Consider the following 16933-nt stretch of genomic DNA (forward strand, 5'->3'; position numbering starts at 1 on the left):
TTATATTTAATGATGTTGTACAACAAATACTGATTACAGTGGAAACTTGCTTAACGAGCATAATTTGTTCCGGAATCATACTCATAATCAGAAACATTCATTAAGCAAAACAATTTTTCCCATATAAATTAATGTAAAATACAATAATGTGTTCCATGCCAAAAAAATACTCAAATATTTTATGCATAATGTTTATTAAAAGAAAATTACACAATATACATTGTTGAGAAGTGTGAATCATCATCCTTTCTTCTAGCACAGAATGAACCAACCTGAAATGTGAATCCGATTTGCAGAGAAGAAAAAAAATTCAGATATATCTGATAAACACTCCAAATGATATGCCAAATTCTTAAGCTATGTAAATGCTATAATTAAATATTAGAAATTAATTAATTTGACTAGAAGTAGACAGTTATGCTTCCATCTTGTATTTAATCTAATAATTCTAAATAATTAATTTTTAATTTAGACACTTCTCAAATTTAATTTGGAGTTTGTCATTAAATTTAATACAAGATGGCAGCATAACTGCCGACTTCCAGTCAAATTAATTTCTAATATTTAATTATAGCCTTTACATAGCCCAAGAATTTGGCATATTCATTATATAACAGGCGATGGTTGTTGATGTTTATACATAATGTGTGTGAACACAAGTTTGGAAAAATGTGTGATCACAAGCGACACTAAGATGCCAGTGGAACGAGGGCTAAACATAGACTGATGGAGCATGCGCACAATCCAGGACTTTCACCTCTCCTGGTCACTAGTTATGCAAGGTTCCATTGTATTACTTCTATTCTTTGGAAATTGGGGGCAACTATTAATGCAATAGTTGGCAACTTTTTCATTTTATTATTGTTTGAACAACAACATTCAACATTTATACACTATTTTAATATACAGTAAGAGTTACAATGCTAAACAGATTGCAATTTTTTTGTTTAAAATAAGCCTTATCTTCTCCCAATGGACAACACACTATTAGAGGGCACTGTCTATAACTTTTTAAAAAATATTTCTGCTGTACAGTGTGTTAATATACAGCAAAATTTCCCAAATTGAACAGTACTTTCGTCTGGGTGATGGTGGGATTAAGTGATCAGTAAGGGGCAAATGAGTGCTGAAGGTGATCAAAGTTCTTTTTCCATTTATTTACAATTGATAACTGATGACTAAAACGATTACTTAATGCAACAGATGTATATATTAATTTAGATATTAAGAAGCTCCTCATAAAATTTTACATGATATTCAATAAAACATGTTTTTAATAGTCATCTAATTTTGCCTAAAAAATTTTGGATTACTGAATATGGTGATTTAGAGCTTGCTAAGTGTCACTAGACTTTAAAGCAAATATTGAGAAACATATAGAGTACACTGTGCATTTGCTACATTAATACTTTACTAGTGGTTATTAGATTTCTCACGCAAAATTCTTGTTAAATTATTATGGCCTTTACAAGCTAGACTCACTGAGATCATTTAATTTATCAACTTATTGAATAAATAAACATTCAAAAATTTTAATCAGATATGATTAAATATGCAATTAATTTTACTGTTTTGAATTTATTTTCCTTAGTGATTCACTGTAAATCAATATTCCAAATAACTTTAGGGTAGAAAGCACTAAGAATAAATTTATGAAACCATGAGATAAAATAGAATGAAAACTTTGGGAACCTCTGATATACTGTATAGTGTTATATAACATTAAGGCATTTATTCATTGCAGGAGAATTGAAGCTTCAACTCTCTTGTAATGAATAATAAATTCTGAAATAACATTAAATTAAACAAATGTCACACAATTTCGAAAATAACAATTTTTGTCAAGCTGTTTTTATAATAAAATTTGGTGTTATCTATAATTTTTTTAATTATTTATTTTTATTAATTAAAAAATAGAACAACAATACATTTGTAAATAAAAAAAATTATTAACTATATCAAAATTATTTTGTTTTAACTTACCATGAAATAACTGTGGCCAACATGCAGCAATTGTAGCAATTTTGAATGCCTCATAAGTATCTTTAACATTATAATCCTTTTCTAAACCTTAAAAAAAATTTTTCATTAAGCTTTGCCAGTTTTCAAATTTAATTCCTGTAATATTTAAAGGCAGGTTCATACTTTGTGAGAATGGGAGAGAGAAGAAAAAACATTAAACAGGTTTAGTGTACAATACTTTGCACATTATTAGTGACATACTTCCGTTCCCTTTTGGTTAGAGAGAAAAGTTGACAGAAGCTCTACTTTTCTCTTTTTTAGTAGCTAACAATCTTTTGTCCTTCAACACAGACTTGATAACTAATTGCAATTAGAACTAAATTATTTTCAATGAACCATAATTTAAAATTTATCTAAAATATTGAAAATTTGGGATCGTCTTGCTTCATTTCTTTTGTAAGACTATATAATAGTTTCTTCTAAAATTAATTAACTGCACATATTCCAATTTTTTAAAGGATTTTACAACTACGTTTCACTTTTATGCTTCCAAAGCTATATTTTAAACTGCAAGTACCAAACACGTGTGCAATTCTCTCATTCTTTTGAAGTATGAACACTTATGTAAAGAGAAAAATATTATGTTCGCTTTCATTCTCACAAAGTATGAACTGGCCTTAACAATTCAACATCACATATATAGGAACATTTCAGTTTTAATTAACTGATCCTTGTAAGATGTTTTTTGTTTTGTTAATTACAGCAATGCAACACTTGGGTGATTTGCCTAGGGGGATGCCTTTCAGGAAGTCTTTTAAGGATAACTGTCCCCTATTTAGATGTTAAAGACAAGGAGAAAACCCGTGACTGAATTACCAGTATTCAGGGAATGGAATCACTTCTTCACTGGTGGACCATTCTTGAAAGCCCCCATCTATTTCTACAATAAATGAGTTAAGCTGTCGAGACTTGACTCAGTGTCTGTCACACCCACACATCTCACACCACCCTTCTTTCATCCTGATTTCAAATAAAAAAATCTTTCCTTTTATTGGTATCTCATATAAAATGCCCAGACAAAAAGGAGGACACGAATGGAAAAAGTTTAAGAACCCCATTCTAACAGATTACACTTATAAATTTTAATTTAGACAAAATCAGTTAATTTTTTACTAAGTATAGAAAGCTGTTATTCATCAATGGTCTTAAAAATAAGTAATATGTTTCTAATATACTGCTCTTTTTCTCCTTCTTTCCTAAAAACATCTAAATTAAATAACTTATATTTATTTTTCTGATAATTATTATCAGAATATATGAACTGTATTGGAAATGTTTTTCTAACCTCAAAACTAACTATATTACAGTTATTTTAGTCATTTAAAATTTTTCAAAAATTGTAATTGTCAAAAACTTGATTGTTGTAAGATTGATCAAATAAAAAGGACTGTTTTAGTATAAGTCTACTATTGTTTTATTATCATGTAAAGTTACACATTGATATGAGAAGCTTTTAAAGTTAGATTGATGTACAGTACCTCCATGCTATAAGAAAACAATAGATCAAGAACAACTCTAATCTGGTCAATATGATTTTGCTTTTACAGTAACACATTTTCAGGTATCACTTTACCCAGGAACTACCCACTTCCCCCTCTTATTTCATATAAAATAGGGTTGGATTTCAGGATTACAAGATTGAGCTATAAGTAGCAGATTGTGATATTTGTACGTCTCTAGGCTAATATTTTTGGGCCACTTTAAAAACAATTTGGGTTACATTTCAAAAAATTCTTTACTTTTTATAAAACCTGTTTACATACATGCTGTTTATCTGCAGTTTATTTATTTTATTATTATTAATTGTTGATTAACGAAAATAGCATTCTGTGTAACCAGCCACGATGCGTCTGCTTAATAAATTAGACCAGTTACATGGCATTTTATGCAAAACTCAAATAATTTGAAGTCACAAATATTTTATCTCCTAAATTTCAAACTAATGAGGGTTTCCTGTGTATGAATTAGTAACAAATATCTATATCATTTTAAATAAATAAAAAATTAAAGCATGAAACGTATCTTACCGTCCAATATTTCTGAACTACTCAATATATCATCATAAGTAGGTTGGTGCTCTTCAACTTCCCTCAAACGAAATAGGTTAGCAAGTAAGAGTTGAAGAATATCACTAAATGGACCCTGAATATCTGTTTCTGTTAGTACTCTTTCCAAGAGTTCTAAAAAAAAAATATTTTAAAATTTTCAATATATTTAATCATCACAAGTAAAATTAATTACAACAACTTTTATAAATATCAAATTATAAATAGAAGTTATAGTTTAATCAAGTAGTTCCCAAACTTTTTAAGACACTTCCTGTTTTGTACCCCTAAATTTCTTAAGAAAATTATATGGAAATATAAGTAAAACGCAATATTGTTATTTCTGTTGTCAACTCAAAGTTTCTTCTTTAATTTTGAATAATAATAAGAGAATGCAAAATTAAGGGTTTTATGGAAAAAAGGAATATTGCACATTAGGAAGTTTGTGAAAAAGAAGGCTTTGTGTGTTTCAATTCATCAGTACTTTAATATACAATGCTTTATTAATAGAGGTATAAAACATTTAACATGCAACTGAATCATGAAAGTTTCTTGTAATAAAATAGATCGATGAAGCAAAAATCCAAATTTATTACTAATTAGTTTTTTGTAGGATGTGAGTTATTCCACTATGCCCCACAATTTTTGAATGATGTTTTCCTTCTGAAATATAATTGTATAAATATTGTTTTGTAGACACTATTAAAAAATTTAGCTTACTGATTTCTAGATATTTGATCTAAACAATCATTTCAAAAATAGTTCCTCTATCCTTATGAGTTATTTTGAAGTTTTAAGTAACACCTAAATTATAAGTATCAACAATGATTTATTTTATTTAGGAATACAAACAAAATAAAAACATTCATATATCACACTATCAATATTAAGAAGAAAAAAAAAAAAATCACTAAACAAGATTGTTCTTTCTGAAAATTAGCATGAATTAAATATAGATATATTCTAAATTAATCTTGCTTTGCAATATAGACAATCAAAATGAGCTTGTCCAAATTAAGATCATCATCATACATATAAAAGTGACGAAATTTTAGTAATCATTTTCTTCCAACTTATAATTTTTTCTTTTCCAATTTGTCAAAAACCACACATTGAAAATCATTTTTGATCTCTGAAATAACTGAACGTACTACTTTACATCATCAATGAATGTAATGTCAATGTCAATTATAAAATATTCAATCATGTACTATACTAATTAATAAAAATTATTAGTTGCTTATAATCAGTTGTTTAACCATTTATTTTTATAATTTTATTAATACACATTAAAAATCATGACAAAGCAGATCACACTGACAAAAAGGAACTGGTCTAGAAGAGAACATTAAAATCACAATCTATTTTATTTCTGATTGATCTAAATATAACTTCTTAAGATTAAAATATGTATATTTGTTAAAAATTCAATAAAGAAAAATTTTCATTTCAGTTTCTAAAAATAAAAACTATAAAATTTTTTTTAATAATGATTTATTCTTACCAAATCCAAATCCTTCTGGAAATGACATTTTTAAATCCAATAATGTTTCAAAACGATTAAGGAATTGTAATACCATAAGAGCATCGCCAAAATGTTCTATTGGTATTGAACAATTAATAGATGTAACAGGAGGGAGTACCTAAAATAATACTAATTTTTAATTAACAGATAAAAATTTCAAAAAAGTTTCATAATTAAATTTGTTAATAAAAAATTCTTTTTAGAATGATTTTCAAACAAATAATTCCACACTGCTTTCTTTAAGAGTACAGAAAACTTCAAAATTTTCCTAGTACTTTTGAGCTAGTTAGCTCATCTTCAGACACAACAAACCTAAATTCAAGCATATCCACAAAATTCCAATAGTTCAAAAATCATCAATGGTTAAGAACACTTTAAATGTTATGAGGTTAAGACATTCCATGATAGAATTAACTTACAAATAAGAAAAAACACAATATGACAACAACTAAACAGAGAAGCATCATTATAGGTTGGCACCGTTGTTATATACAATATGTTATTTGGTTATAACAGACTTCCTGATAACAAAGAAATGCATGAAATTGCCTGTATTTTGTAAAAAATGGAAAATTCTGATTAATGACAGTACAGGCCTATGTGAGAATAAATGGCAACAATTAATTTCTTCAAAGGGTCCATGTTATCTTCCACTATGCTTTTTGTATTTGTGTGATCATATTTTTATGCCATAAATACAATTTCCATACACATTAGGAAGGATTTCTACATCCTACACAAAGGCAATGTCAACACCTTCATGTCAGCTTTTTTATCAATTTCAGCAGTATATGAGCTTTCCCTTCTCCCCAGTTTATCTCAGGTTTTCCTCTGCTAATGATGTTGCTTTTCTCCTTTTTTCACATTCTCTGTGTTCTTTAATATGAGTTGATGTTTAATGTTTCTAGTAAAAACTATTAGAAACATCAAACACCATCTAATACTAAATTTAATAATTGGATACATTAGAGTCACCTAGAACAGTGTTTCCCAAACTTTTGACATCTGTGTACCCTTTGTATAATTTTCTTAATGCTGAGTACCCCTCGTCAAAAAAATTGCATATACTTTAAATCAAAAACCAAAGATAACGAGGATATTCCATTTCTATATGCTGCTGCAATTGAAAAATCGAAAAAGCCAAAATAGAAGACTATGTGGAAAATATTGTTCCTAGATATAGCGATATGGACTTTAGGTCTCATTTTCGTCTTTCTAGAAGCACTGTCAAAGTAAGTCTCTGCTAAGAATTGTTAGTTGTAGTAACTAGCTACAGAAAAATTGGTTTATTCGGCATTTTTAGCTTTTTATTAATACTAAAGCACATCAAACCTTTCCTGTTAGAAAAATCGCACAAAAGCTAAAAATACACACGCGCACATTGTAACAATTCAATGTGTAGATACTGGAGGTTTTTGTGTGACACTGTTGTCTTGGCCATAGGTTGGAAAAATACACAGAATCACAGCACCCGGCGAAACCGCTAAGAAGTAACGAAGTTTATTATTATTTTTCTATGTTTGTAATCGAAAAAAGTAAACTGCTTGTTGACCAGGAACAGCCGAAGCACGGTGCAGCGTGTACCCCCACTAAACTCTTCCCGTACTCCTGGGGGTACGCGTACCACACTTTGGGAAACACTGACCTAGAAGAAAGATCTGCCTAAACCAGATTACAAAATCACAACCTCAAAAAAGCAGACTAATTACACATTTCCCCAACACAACTTATTTGATTTATTCTGGTTCTGCTTTTCTTTTCTTCTTCAAAATTCTCTTAATGCAAGATCATTCCTTCCTTCCATTATACAAGTAAAAAAACACCAGCATCAATCTGCCAATGTTTGATGTGGAAAGCATCAAAATAAAAATGCTTATCTAAATATGCAATTCCAAAAGACCTCATTTGGAAAGTTTAAGAACAAATCTTACAAAACAACAAAACTAAAGATAAGCATGGTTTTAAGTGATATTTTTAGAAATGTACTATTATTAATATACAACCATTCATAAACATCTTGTTTACTTCTCTGAAATAAAATCAAGACAGAAGATCACTATTTGCTAATGTTTAAAATATAATACTATTGTGGGAAGGGAAACACCATCTGCCGGTGAGACGTGACTTCGCGAGAGGAGACGACGATTGAAGAAGAATGCGCGAAAAGACAGAAGACGAAAAGAAGTCCTACATCTGTTTTTTTTTTTTTTATAATAATCACAATATTTTTATGTAATTTGTATTCCTTAAAATGTTCCTGTTATCCAAACCTCTCTTATCTCAATTAAAGTTTTTTAGAGACAAAAGAAAAAGTCTCACGAAAGTGGAGGCTCGTCCGGGATAGGAATAGGCTTAGATGTGGATTAGGCTTAACTCGAGGAGATTCGACAAACTGCGCTTTGGTTTTGTGAGTACGCTGGACATTTACGGACATTTCTGTTTTTGTGAAAATTTTGACGTTGGACAGTCCGAATACATCGGCATTCCGGAAGGACTTCGACTTACATTTCGGAAAACTGTGAGTAGTTCTAAAATTCTACTTTTAAGATGGCGACGCTCGTAGAAATTATTGGAAAAACACTAAAGTCGGCCTCGACAAGTTCAATAAAATTGTTGCATAGACTTGTATTCGAAGAGGTTGGAGAAAGGAATAACAGAAAAAGATTGAGAACCTTTGGTGGATTCAATTTTCCATCCAAAGAGGATGAAAACCTAAAAAAGAAAGTGCAATATATTAATGAGAACTTTCGATTAAACGTTCTAGTTGTTTTGTGCAACTTATTAAAATAAATGTTAAATATGATGGTACTAAAGACAAAATCGTCGAAAGGCTTGTTCTTTCTCTTTCTGATTTAAAATCATTACAATCAAATCTGATCTTGGCAGACGATGTATTAGAAGTTCAATCTGTTGATGATTCACCTAGCAATAATTGTCTGCGTGTTTCAGATATGACCAAACTTTCCATTAACTTTCATGTGAAAAACGTAATCAAACCTTTCGATGGTAGTGAATATTGTTCTATTGATAAATGGCTGGTTGCATTAAAAGACTTTGCTAAAATGATGACTTGGTCTGATTCACATAAATTTATATTTGCAAAACAATCCTTAACAGGGTTAGCGAAATTATTTGTCGAAAGTCAAAATGGTGTTAATTCTTGGGATAAATTGAAATCGGAATTTGGTAGTAAATATAACTCAGCATGATTGCACGGTATATTGGCTAAATGCCAAATGCTCCCCAATGAATCTGTGCAAGAATATTTCTTTAAAATGCAAGAACTCACTAGTCTTGGAAAAATTGAACCTGACGGGTTGATCGAATATGTTATTTCTGGTATACGTGACATACCCAGCAACAAAGCGATGTTATACGGAACAGATAATTTAACAGAATTTCGTGAAAAGTTGAGAGTGTATGAGAAGATCCGGTCTACGTATTCTTGTTCGTTTCAGTCTAAACCGAATCTACCTACAGAGCATCGAAAACCCCAGCCTTATTGAAATAAGCATGACGGTAAAACTGTCTAATGTTTTAATTGTAATGAAATTGGTCACATTTCGAGTAATTGCTCGTATAAATCTGAAGGTATTAGATGTTTTAAGTGCAAAAGATTCGGCCATAAAGCTAACGCTTGTCCTCAAAAAAAAAGTAAACAAAATGGGACTAAGTCATTTCTCTGGATGTAACAACAAAATTAAAACAGATGTTGAAATCCTAGGTGCAAAAACAAAAAAACTCATCGATACCGGGTCGGAAATAACAATGATACCAAGGCATTTTTATGAAAAAGTAGGGACTCCGAAATTAAACTCGGATAATGCATCTTTAATTGGATTAGATGGGAATAGTGTTTCTCCGTTAGGTTTCTTCGAAAGTGAAATAAAGATTGACGAATACTCTCTTCCTGAAAATATTTATGTGGTAGAAGGTGATCTATGTAATTCTATAATAATAGGAACAGATATTCTGAATAAACTAAACTTCTCTATAACAAACTACGGATTCAAAGTCATGGGAAAACAAAGTCAAAATACTATTCGTGTTAATTATACTCAAATTTCTGTTCCCGACGGAAAGTCTGTGGCTGAATCAACACTTGTTAGACCAGATGACGCCTCTAAAAAAGAGCAGACGTTCCTTTCGCATTCCACTGAGTGGGGAGAGGAAAACGGCTTTCAAAACAATAAATCACCTGGTGAGCACCCACCCCTTGTGGTTAGTGACACAAACGATTTCGGCACAAATAAAAAAGAAAAGTTGACCTCCAAATCTGATACATTTTCAATGCCTTACAATGAAAGCAAAAACATGCAATCAAGTGCAGATATGGGCAGATTGAACCGTTTTAACCATGTTTCGTTCACTGACGACAGGGAGTATGGTTTAACTCAGGGCTGTCCAACTGGGCGGCCCACCAAATTATTTTTACAGCCCGCGAGTACATTTTACTATGAATAAATTTATGTTACTAAATTATTATTATTAATATTAAAATTATTTTACTATGTGAAAATTACGACCACAATGTTCTCATTAATATATTTCGAATATTTTAAAGTTTTCTTTTTAGTATAAATAAAATATTTTTTTAATTAACATAAACTGACTTTTCATTTATCAACCTTCTTGGCCCCCGAAATGTTTGGTGAAGAAAATATGGCCCAAGGGCTATAAGTTGGACAGCGCTGGTTTAACTAATCCCTCAGAAGTTGAGAACGAAAAAACATGCTTTCTGGGTCAATTGGCAGATGCGACAGATTGTTGTCAGATAGACCTAAGTCACATTCAAAAAGCAACGACAGAATTTGATGAAACTAATTACAACCTATGAGCTGAATAAATGGGTTGAAGATGCAAATTATTTTAACTGACGAAATCCCCATTAGTCATTGCCCACGTAAAATGTCATTTGAAGAACAAAAAATGGTAGAAAACCAAATCCAAGAATGGCTGGATGGTGGCGTAATCAAACCTAGTTGTTCAGATTACGCTGCGCCAGTAGTTTTATGCAAAAAGAAAAATGGCAAAATTAGACTGTGCATCAACTTTAGAAAGTTGAATTGGAAAACGGTCAGAGATCACTTCTCCTTGCCTTTGATTGAGGATGTGATAATCGTTTGGAACAATCAAGTGTTCACGTCGCTCAATTTAAAAAATGGATTTTTCCATGTTGACATTGATCAGAAATGTAGAAAGTATACCTCTTTCGTTACACACAAGGGCCAGTATGAATTTTTAAAGGTTCCTTTTGGCTTGTGTAATAGCCCAAGTGTATTTCAATGTTATATTTACCATGTGTTTAGACCATTGTTACAAGATAAAACTGTAGTAATTTATATCGATGATATCCTAATACCATCATCAAATGCACAGGAACGTTTAGAAAAGTTGAAGCGTGTACTAAAAGTAGCTTCAGAATATGGGTTGAAACTTAATTTCGAGAAATGTCAATTCTTAAAGAACGAAGTAGAATTTCTCGGCCATGTCATCAAAGACAGAACAATTAGACCTTCTCCGGCTAAAACAGCAGCCGTTCAAAAGTTTCCACAACCCAAAACTGTAAAACATGTTCAAAGCTTTCTAGGACTCACGGTTATTTTAGGAAATTCATTCCCCACTATTCGAAGATAGCAAAACCCTTAAGTGATTTACTTAGAGATGGATAATATTCAAATTTGGTCCAGAACAACTAGAAGCATTTCAAAAATTGAAGGACATGCTACCACAAAGTCCAGTTCTCCATATTTTCAAGCGTGGTGCTCCATTAGAATTACACACAGATGCAAGTTGCCTTGGGTTTGGAGCAGTTTTGCTACAACAAGCTGACAACGGAAAGTATTACCCGATCAATTATATGAGTAGGAAAACAACACCTCAGCAAGAAAAATATAACAGTTAAGAGTTAGAAGTACTCGCGATAATTGAGGGCTTGAAAAAATTTCGAAACTATTTGTTGGGTTCCAAATTTAAAATAATTACAGACTGCGCTGCGTTCCAACGAACACTCAGAAAGAAAGAGCTTACTCCAAAATTAGCAAGATGGTCTTTATTATTTGACGAATTTGACTATGAAGTTGTCCATAGGAAAGGCAGCCAGATGAAGCACGTGGATGCACTGAGCCGCAATGCAGTTTTACTAATTACGCGTTCTTCCGACAAAATAACAACAAGAATTGTTTCTGCACAGGATACTGATGAGGATATAAAAGCTCTTAAGGATTCAGTGGGAAAAGGAGAGACAAATAACTATGTACTGAAAAATAACATTTTATATAAATACGAAAACAGACTAGAACTGTACGTTGTACCCAAATTGATGCAAACTGACTTAATCAAACACATACATCGGAAAGGTCATTTCGCAGCGGCAAAGACGGAGGATGTTCTAAAATGCAATTTTTATATCTCAAACGCTAGAAAACGTCATACTGAATTGCATCGACTGCATACTATATAATAGGAAAAGGGGGAAAGGTAAAGGCTTATTAAATCCCATACCAAAAGGGTACAGTCCTTTGAGCACATACATGTAGATTTTCTCGGACCACTACCCTCAACGAACAAAAACTACCAGCATATATTCATGGTAGTAGATAGTTTTACTAAGTTTGTGTGGTTTTACCCCGTTAAGCCAACAATTACACGAGATGCTTTGGATAAGCTGAGGATCCAACAAGCGGTATTTGGAAACCCGTCTCATATTGTCACAGACTGTGAAGCTGCTTTTACTTCCAAAGAATTTAACGATTATTGCACCAACGAGATGGTTGAGCACATTATGATTGCCACAGGTATTCCTGGGGGAAATGGACAGATAGAACGTATGCATAGTGTTTCGATCCCCGTTTTGGCAAAACTCGCGCAAAAAGACGCTACAAAGTGATACAAATATGTCTCGGACATCCAAAGAATCATCAACAGTACGCCAACGTGTAGTACGAGATATACACCTTTTGAAATTTTGGTCGGTACCAAAATGAAAAATAAAGAAGACCTAAGAATAAAAGAGATCTTAGAAGAATTTTTGAATTGTATGATGCAAGATAGAGACAAGATTCGAGAAGATGCCAAACAAAACATCTTGAAACTACAGGAGGAAAATTGTAAATCCTACAATAAGAAAAGAAAACCAGCTCCCAAATATCAGGTTAACAACTTTGTTGCTGTTCAGAGAACTCAGTATGGGACAGGACTCAAACTAAGACCTAAGTTTTTTTTGGGCCTTACAAGGTTACCTCGACAATGCCTAGGGACAGATATGCGGTTGAGAAAATTGGTCATCATGACGAGCCCAATGTGACTGTTACTGCAGCTGACCACATGAAGCCATGGCCCATTGATCTTGACTGACATAAAGAACTTTTCCAGAACATTTCTAATCGTATGTTCTTTCTGTTCTTATGTTTTTGTGTGTGTTGTTTTTTTAGTTTTCCAGTAATCTCTCCGAGGACAGAGTGATCTGCAGGATGGCCGAGCTGTGGGAAGGGAAACGCCATCTGCCGGCGAGACGACGAGAGCGGGACGAGATGCGACTTTGCGAGAGGAGACAATGGTTGAAAAAGAACACGCAAAAAGATGGAAGACGAAAAGAAGTCCTACATATGTTTTTTTTTTTTTAAATAATAATCACAATATTTTTATGTAATTTGTATTCCTTAAAATGTTCCTGTTATCCAAACCTTTCTTATCTCAATTAAAGTTTTTTAGAGACAAAAGAAAAAGTCTCACACTATCTTCCAATGTGTCATCAAATTTTAAACCAATTAATGCACATCTAGTGATGTAAAATCTTTCATCTTTTACAGACAACTAGAATATAGTCACTACTTTTGTTTACCATTTCATTATTCTGTGTTCGTATTTTAAGTACTTGTTAATACATATTTGTTTACAAATACATTTTTTAAAACACTAAATAATACAAATTAAATATAATGTCTAAGCATTACAAATAAGAATTTTAAAACAAGAAAAAATTAAGTTCAATTGTGTTATTGGTATCATTAGCTTAAAAATTGCATAATTTAAAAAAATTTGTAAATTCAAATAAATTTAGTAAAATTTTTTAAAGTTATTTATTTTATTCAATTACTAGACATTTCTAAAAAAATGCAATCTTAATGTAATATTAAGATTTTAATATTGGGAGAACTTAGTATACACAGTTAAAAAACCTTCAGATTTAAACAAAATACTGATATATCATTTTTAGAAGATATGAAAGCACACAGTATTCACTTTCAAAATTTACTGAAAATACATTTATCAGAATGGTATCAATACTAAAACTTAATTTATGTTTCAAATGTAATTTTATCAATATATAATATATATAATTAACACAGTAAATACTGTCTCAAACAACTGAACTAATTTTAAATATGATCAACATAGAAAATCAGTTTAAAAAATTAAATATTTGGCTATTTCAAATAAAAAGTTCAACATTCTGGATCATTTGAATGTAAAAATTTCAAAATAAATTTCATCATCACTAGAGATAAGCCAAATATTTTTTTCAAAAATCTAAAACTAAATACAGGAAATTTTTGAACTAAAATGGAATTTTACATTAAAAAAAACATGAAAAAGAAATGTTTATTAAAACATTGAATTTCTTGTATTCAAATCAAATAAAAATAAATACACCCAAGAGTTTGTAAAGAAAAAAAAAAAGGTTAATAAACTAATAAGTTCAATGTATGTATGAAATAAAACAAATTATTATTATTAATACATTCTTTCGAACAAATATATGAGCAATAAAAAATTAATCACCAGATGATGGATGGAAATTAATAGAAATTTCAATAATTCATTCTATAAAATTATAACCCTTACTTTTAGATCATCACATTCCAAATCATCACGTGGTTTTTTCCATTCCAACATTAATTCTGCTAAAGCTCTCTTTTCTTCTTTTTGTTTCTGTTTTTCCTTTAAATAAAATCAATATATATCAATCCATTCAACCACATTCTTAATAGCAAAAATTTTTAGCATTTTAAACCCAATATTTAAACTTCATAAAACAGAAAACAAGTACTAGTAATATTAAAATACACCTTGTTACCAGCATGACAGTATTTGTATGTTTGATTTCATATTTGTCATATGTGAGATTTTTATTATTTTTCATTTTAAGATAAAACAGTGACCGATAAACTAGTGGTATAAGAACTGATAGGATGACCAATGTTTTCTTCATATGATTGGGTCTTATCAACAATCTCATACTTCTATTATTATTTGAACAGTTACAAGAAAATGTGAAATCTTTACTTTTCATCTAAGCAACTGATTATAAAAATTAGCCCCATTCAATTACATTTTTTCTCAAAATGACTTTAGTTAGAAATAAAATATATTCACAAATATCCAGGAATTAATCAGCATAAACAAATTTTTGATTACTTTCTTAGTAATTTTTACAAATTGCATTGAAATCATAACCAATCAATCAGAAAATTGTACTCAAAGGTTTAATTAACAGAAATAAATACCATATTTACTTAATAATCCACACATCTCAGTTTTTAAATAATATCTTAAAAATCTGGAATGTGCAAATTATTCAAGTAAACATAGAAAGATAAATGAAAAAGCTAGTTTTTCTATATGATAAGTTTAAAAAACAGAAAAGAATTTAAATTAAATGCATTTAATTCTTTTAAGTAAATATACAACTCTGTCATAATGAACAAAAAGCAATCAAATACAAAAATGTTCAGTGCTGGGAGATATATTCATAAAACATTTCAAGACATTTAATGCTGAAGATTTTAGAATTTAGTTGATAGTTAAAAATTTTATTTTAAATGAATTCATTTCTTTCTTTAATAGTTCAATTTATAATAATACAACTAAATAGTGTGTTAATGTAATATTATTTTAAATACCAATTAATTATGCATAAATATAAACAAGTTAAATACTAATATTTATACTCACTTTTTCTTTCTCAACTCTAATATTAATTTTTTCTTCCAAGGATTTTGATAATTTATCAGAGCCTTTTTCTTTTTTAATTGAAACTTGTTGCATATTTTCTTTCAAGGTAGAAATTTCCTTAACTTTACTAGGTGATTTTGAATTATTCCCTGAAACATGAAAGTTTTTTTATTGCTAAGAACTTTAATAATCAAAATTACTATTTTAAAATCATAACTGTTTTTTAAAATAAACAAAAAATACCAATTAAAAGTTAATTTTATTACCTTCAACATGCTTTCTCATTCATTATATTACATATTATATTGGCTAGTGTTTGTTAAAATTTTATTATCCATAATAGTTCATAATTATCTAATCTACAGTTAGAAAATTATATAAACATATATTTCAAGAATTCAATTGTAAACTAGTAGTTTTGAAATGTAGTAAACTAATCAATATTCAAAGCAGATACTAACTCAAAAATAAACACATTTTAAATATTACATTAACACATCTTACATATCAAAATTGGAATACAGTCTTAATCCCACATTTAGTCAATCTAACTGAAATTTTTATATCACATAAGAAAACACATTAAAATCTAATTCTTAATAAAATGTCATTTCATAATGAAGTGTTACACATTTAATGTATCAATAAGCTATAGTCATACACATACAAATATTACTTACAGTCTTTACAATTACTTGCATCTTTGGAACTCTTACTTTTAATTTTAGGTGAAGTTAACTTTACATTTCCTGAGGAATTACTTATTTTCTTTTTTGAAGACATGAAAAATGAGGGAGGTGGACCAGAAAACATTTCTTTAAAAAATTCAGAAGAAACATTATATTTTGATAATGTTTCATCCTGTAATAAATAAATTTTAATAGTATTTAGCAAGTTTATTAATTAGAAAAATCAAAGTAAAATAAATCTGAAATTTTACAAATATGAAGAATTAGAAATAAAACATCTGTAAACTTTAATATATCAAATGATGATTCAAGAAAATGAAAGAAATTCCAATGACGATGAGATTTTAGGAAATACAATAAAACCCTGCTAAGTTGAACTGCATTAACTCAAAGCTGTCTATAGTCCAAAGCATAGTAGATTACTGGCATTCTGACCAGGACACAAAGAGGACCTTGACATCACTCAAAAGCACTAAACTGTGTAACAATTTTGTAATCAGTCTGAACAGACTCAAGAAATGGCACAATAACAAAATCAGATATTAAAAGAGTATTCTAACTTAAAATTCACTCAAAGCTCTTTTTTAAACAAGTAGATTGTTATTTTCATTTTGTTAACTACATTGCACTCAAAAGAATGCCTAATTACTAGATTAAAATTCTTAGTATATTTTAATCTAAAAAAAATTGTCTAA

At 29.9% G+C, this 16933-nt stretch overlaps 2 protein-coding genes across 3 annotated transcripts in view; one reads left to right on the forward strand and one right to left on the reverse strand.

The window, feature by feature from the left end:
• The window catches only part of Acf (ATP-dependent chromatin assembly factor large subunit), a 99946-nt gene that overhangs the window by 32796 nt on the left and 50217 nt on the right, over window positions 1–16933 (reverse strand). For both annotated transcript variants that reach the window (XM_067276866.1, XM_067276865.1), the window contains exons 7-12: window positions 16230–16410; window positions 15550–15698; window positions 14440–14535; window positions 5572–5710; window positions 4050–4202; window positions 1984–2070 (exon numbers count right to left, since the gene is read on the reverse strand). In XM_067276866.1, the coding sequence (XP_067132967.1) occupies window positions 1984–2070; window positions 4050–4202; window positions 5572–5710; window positions 14440–14535; window positions 15550–15698; window positions 16230–16410 (805 nt within the window). The remainder of the gene's footprint in view (window positions 1–1983; window positions 2071–4049; window positions 4203–5571; window positions 5711–14439; window positions 14536–15549; window positions 15699–16229; window positions 16411–16933) is intronic.
• On the forward strand, window positions 8856–10429 carry LOC136980619 (uncharacterized). Its single transcript, XM_067276757.1, has 2 exons — window positions 8856–9974; window positions 10282–10429. Exons 1-2 carry the CDS (start codon window positions 9013–9015, stop codon window positions 10427–10429), a joined length of 1110 nt encoding a protein of 369 aa, XP_067132858.1. The 5' UTR covers window positions 8856–9012.

This window comes from Centruroides vittatus, unplaced genomic scaffold (genome assembly GCF_030686945.1).
Source record: "Centruroides vittatus isolate TY-2023 unplaced genomic scaffold, ASM3068694v2 contig_717, whole genome shotgun sequence".
Taxonomy (NCBI): domain Eukaryota; kingdom Metazoa; phylum Arthropoda; class Arachnida; order Scorpiones; family Buthidae; genus Centruroides; species Centruroides vittatus.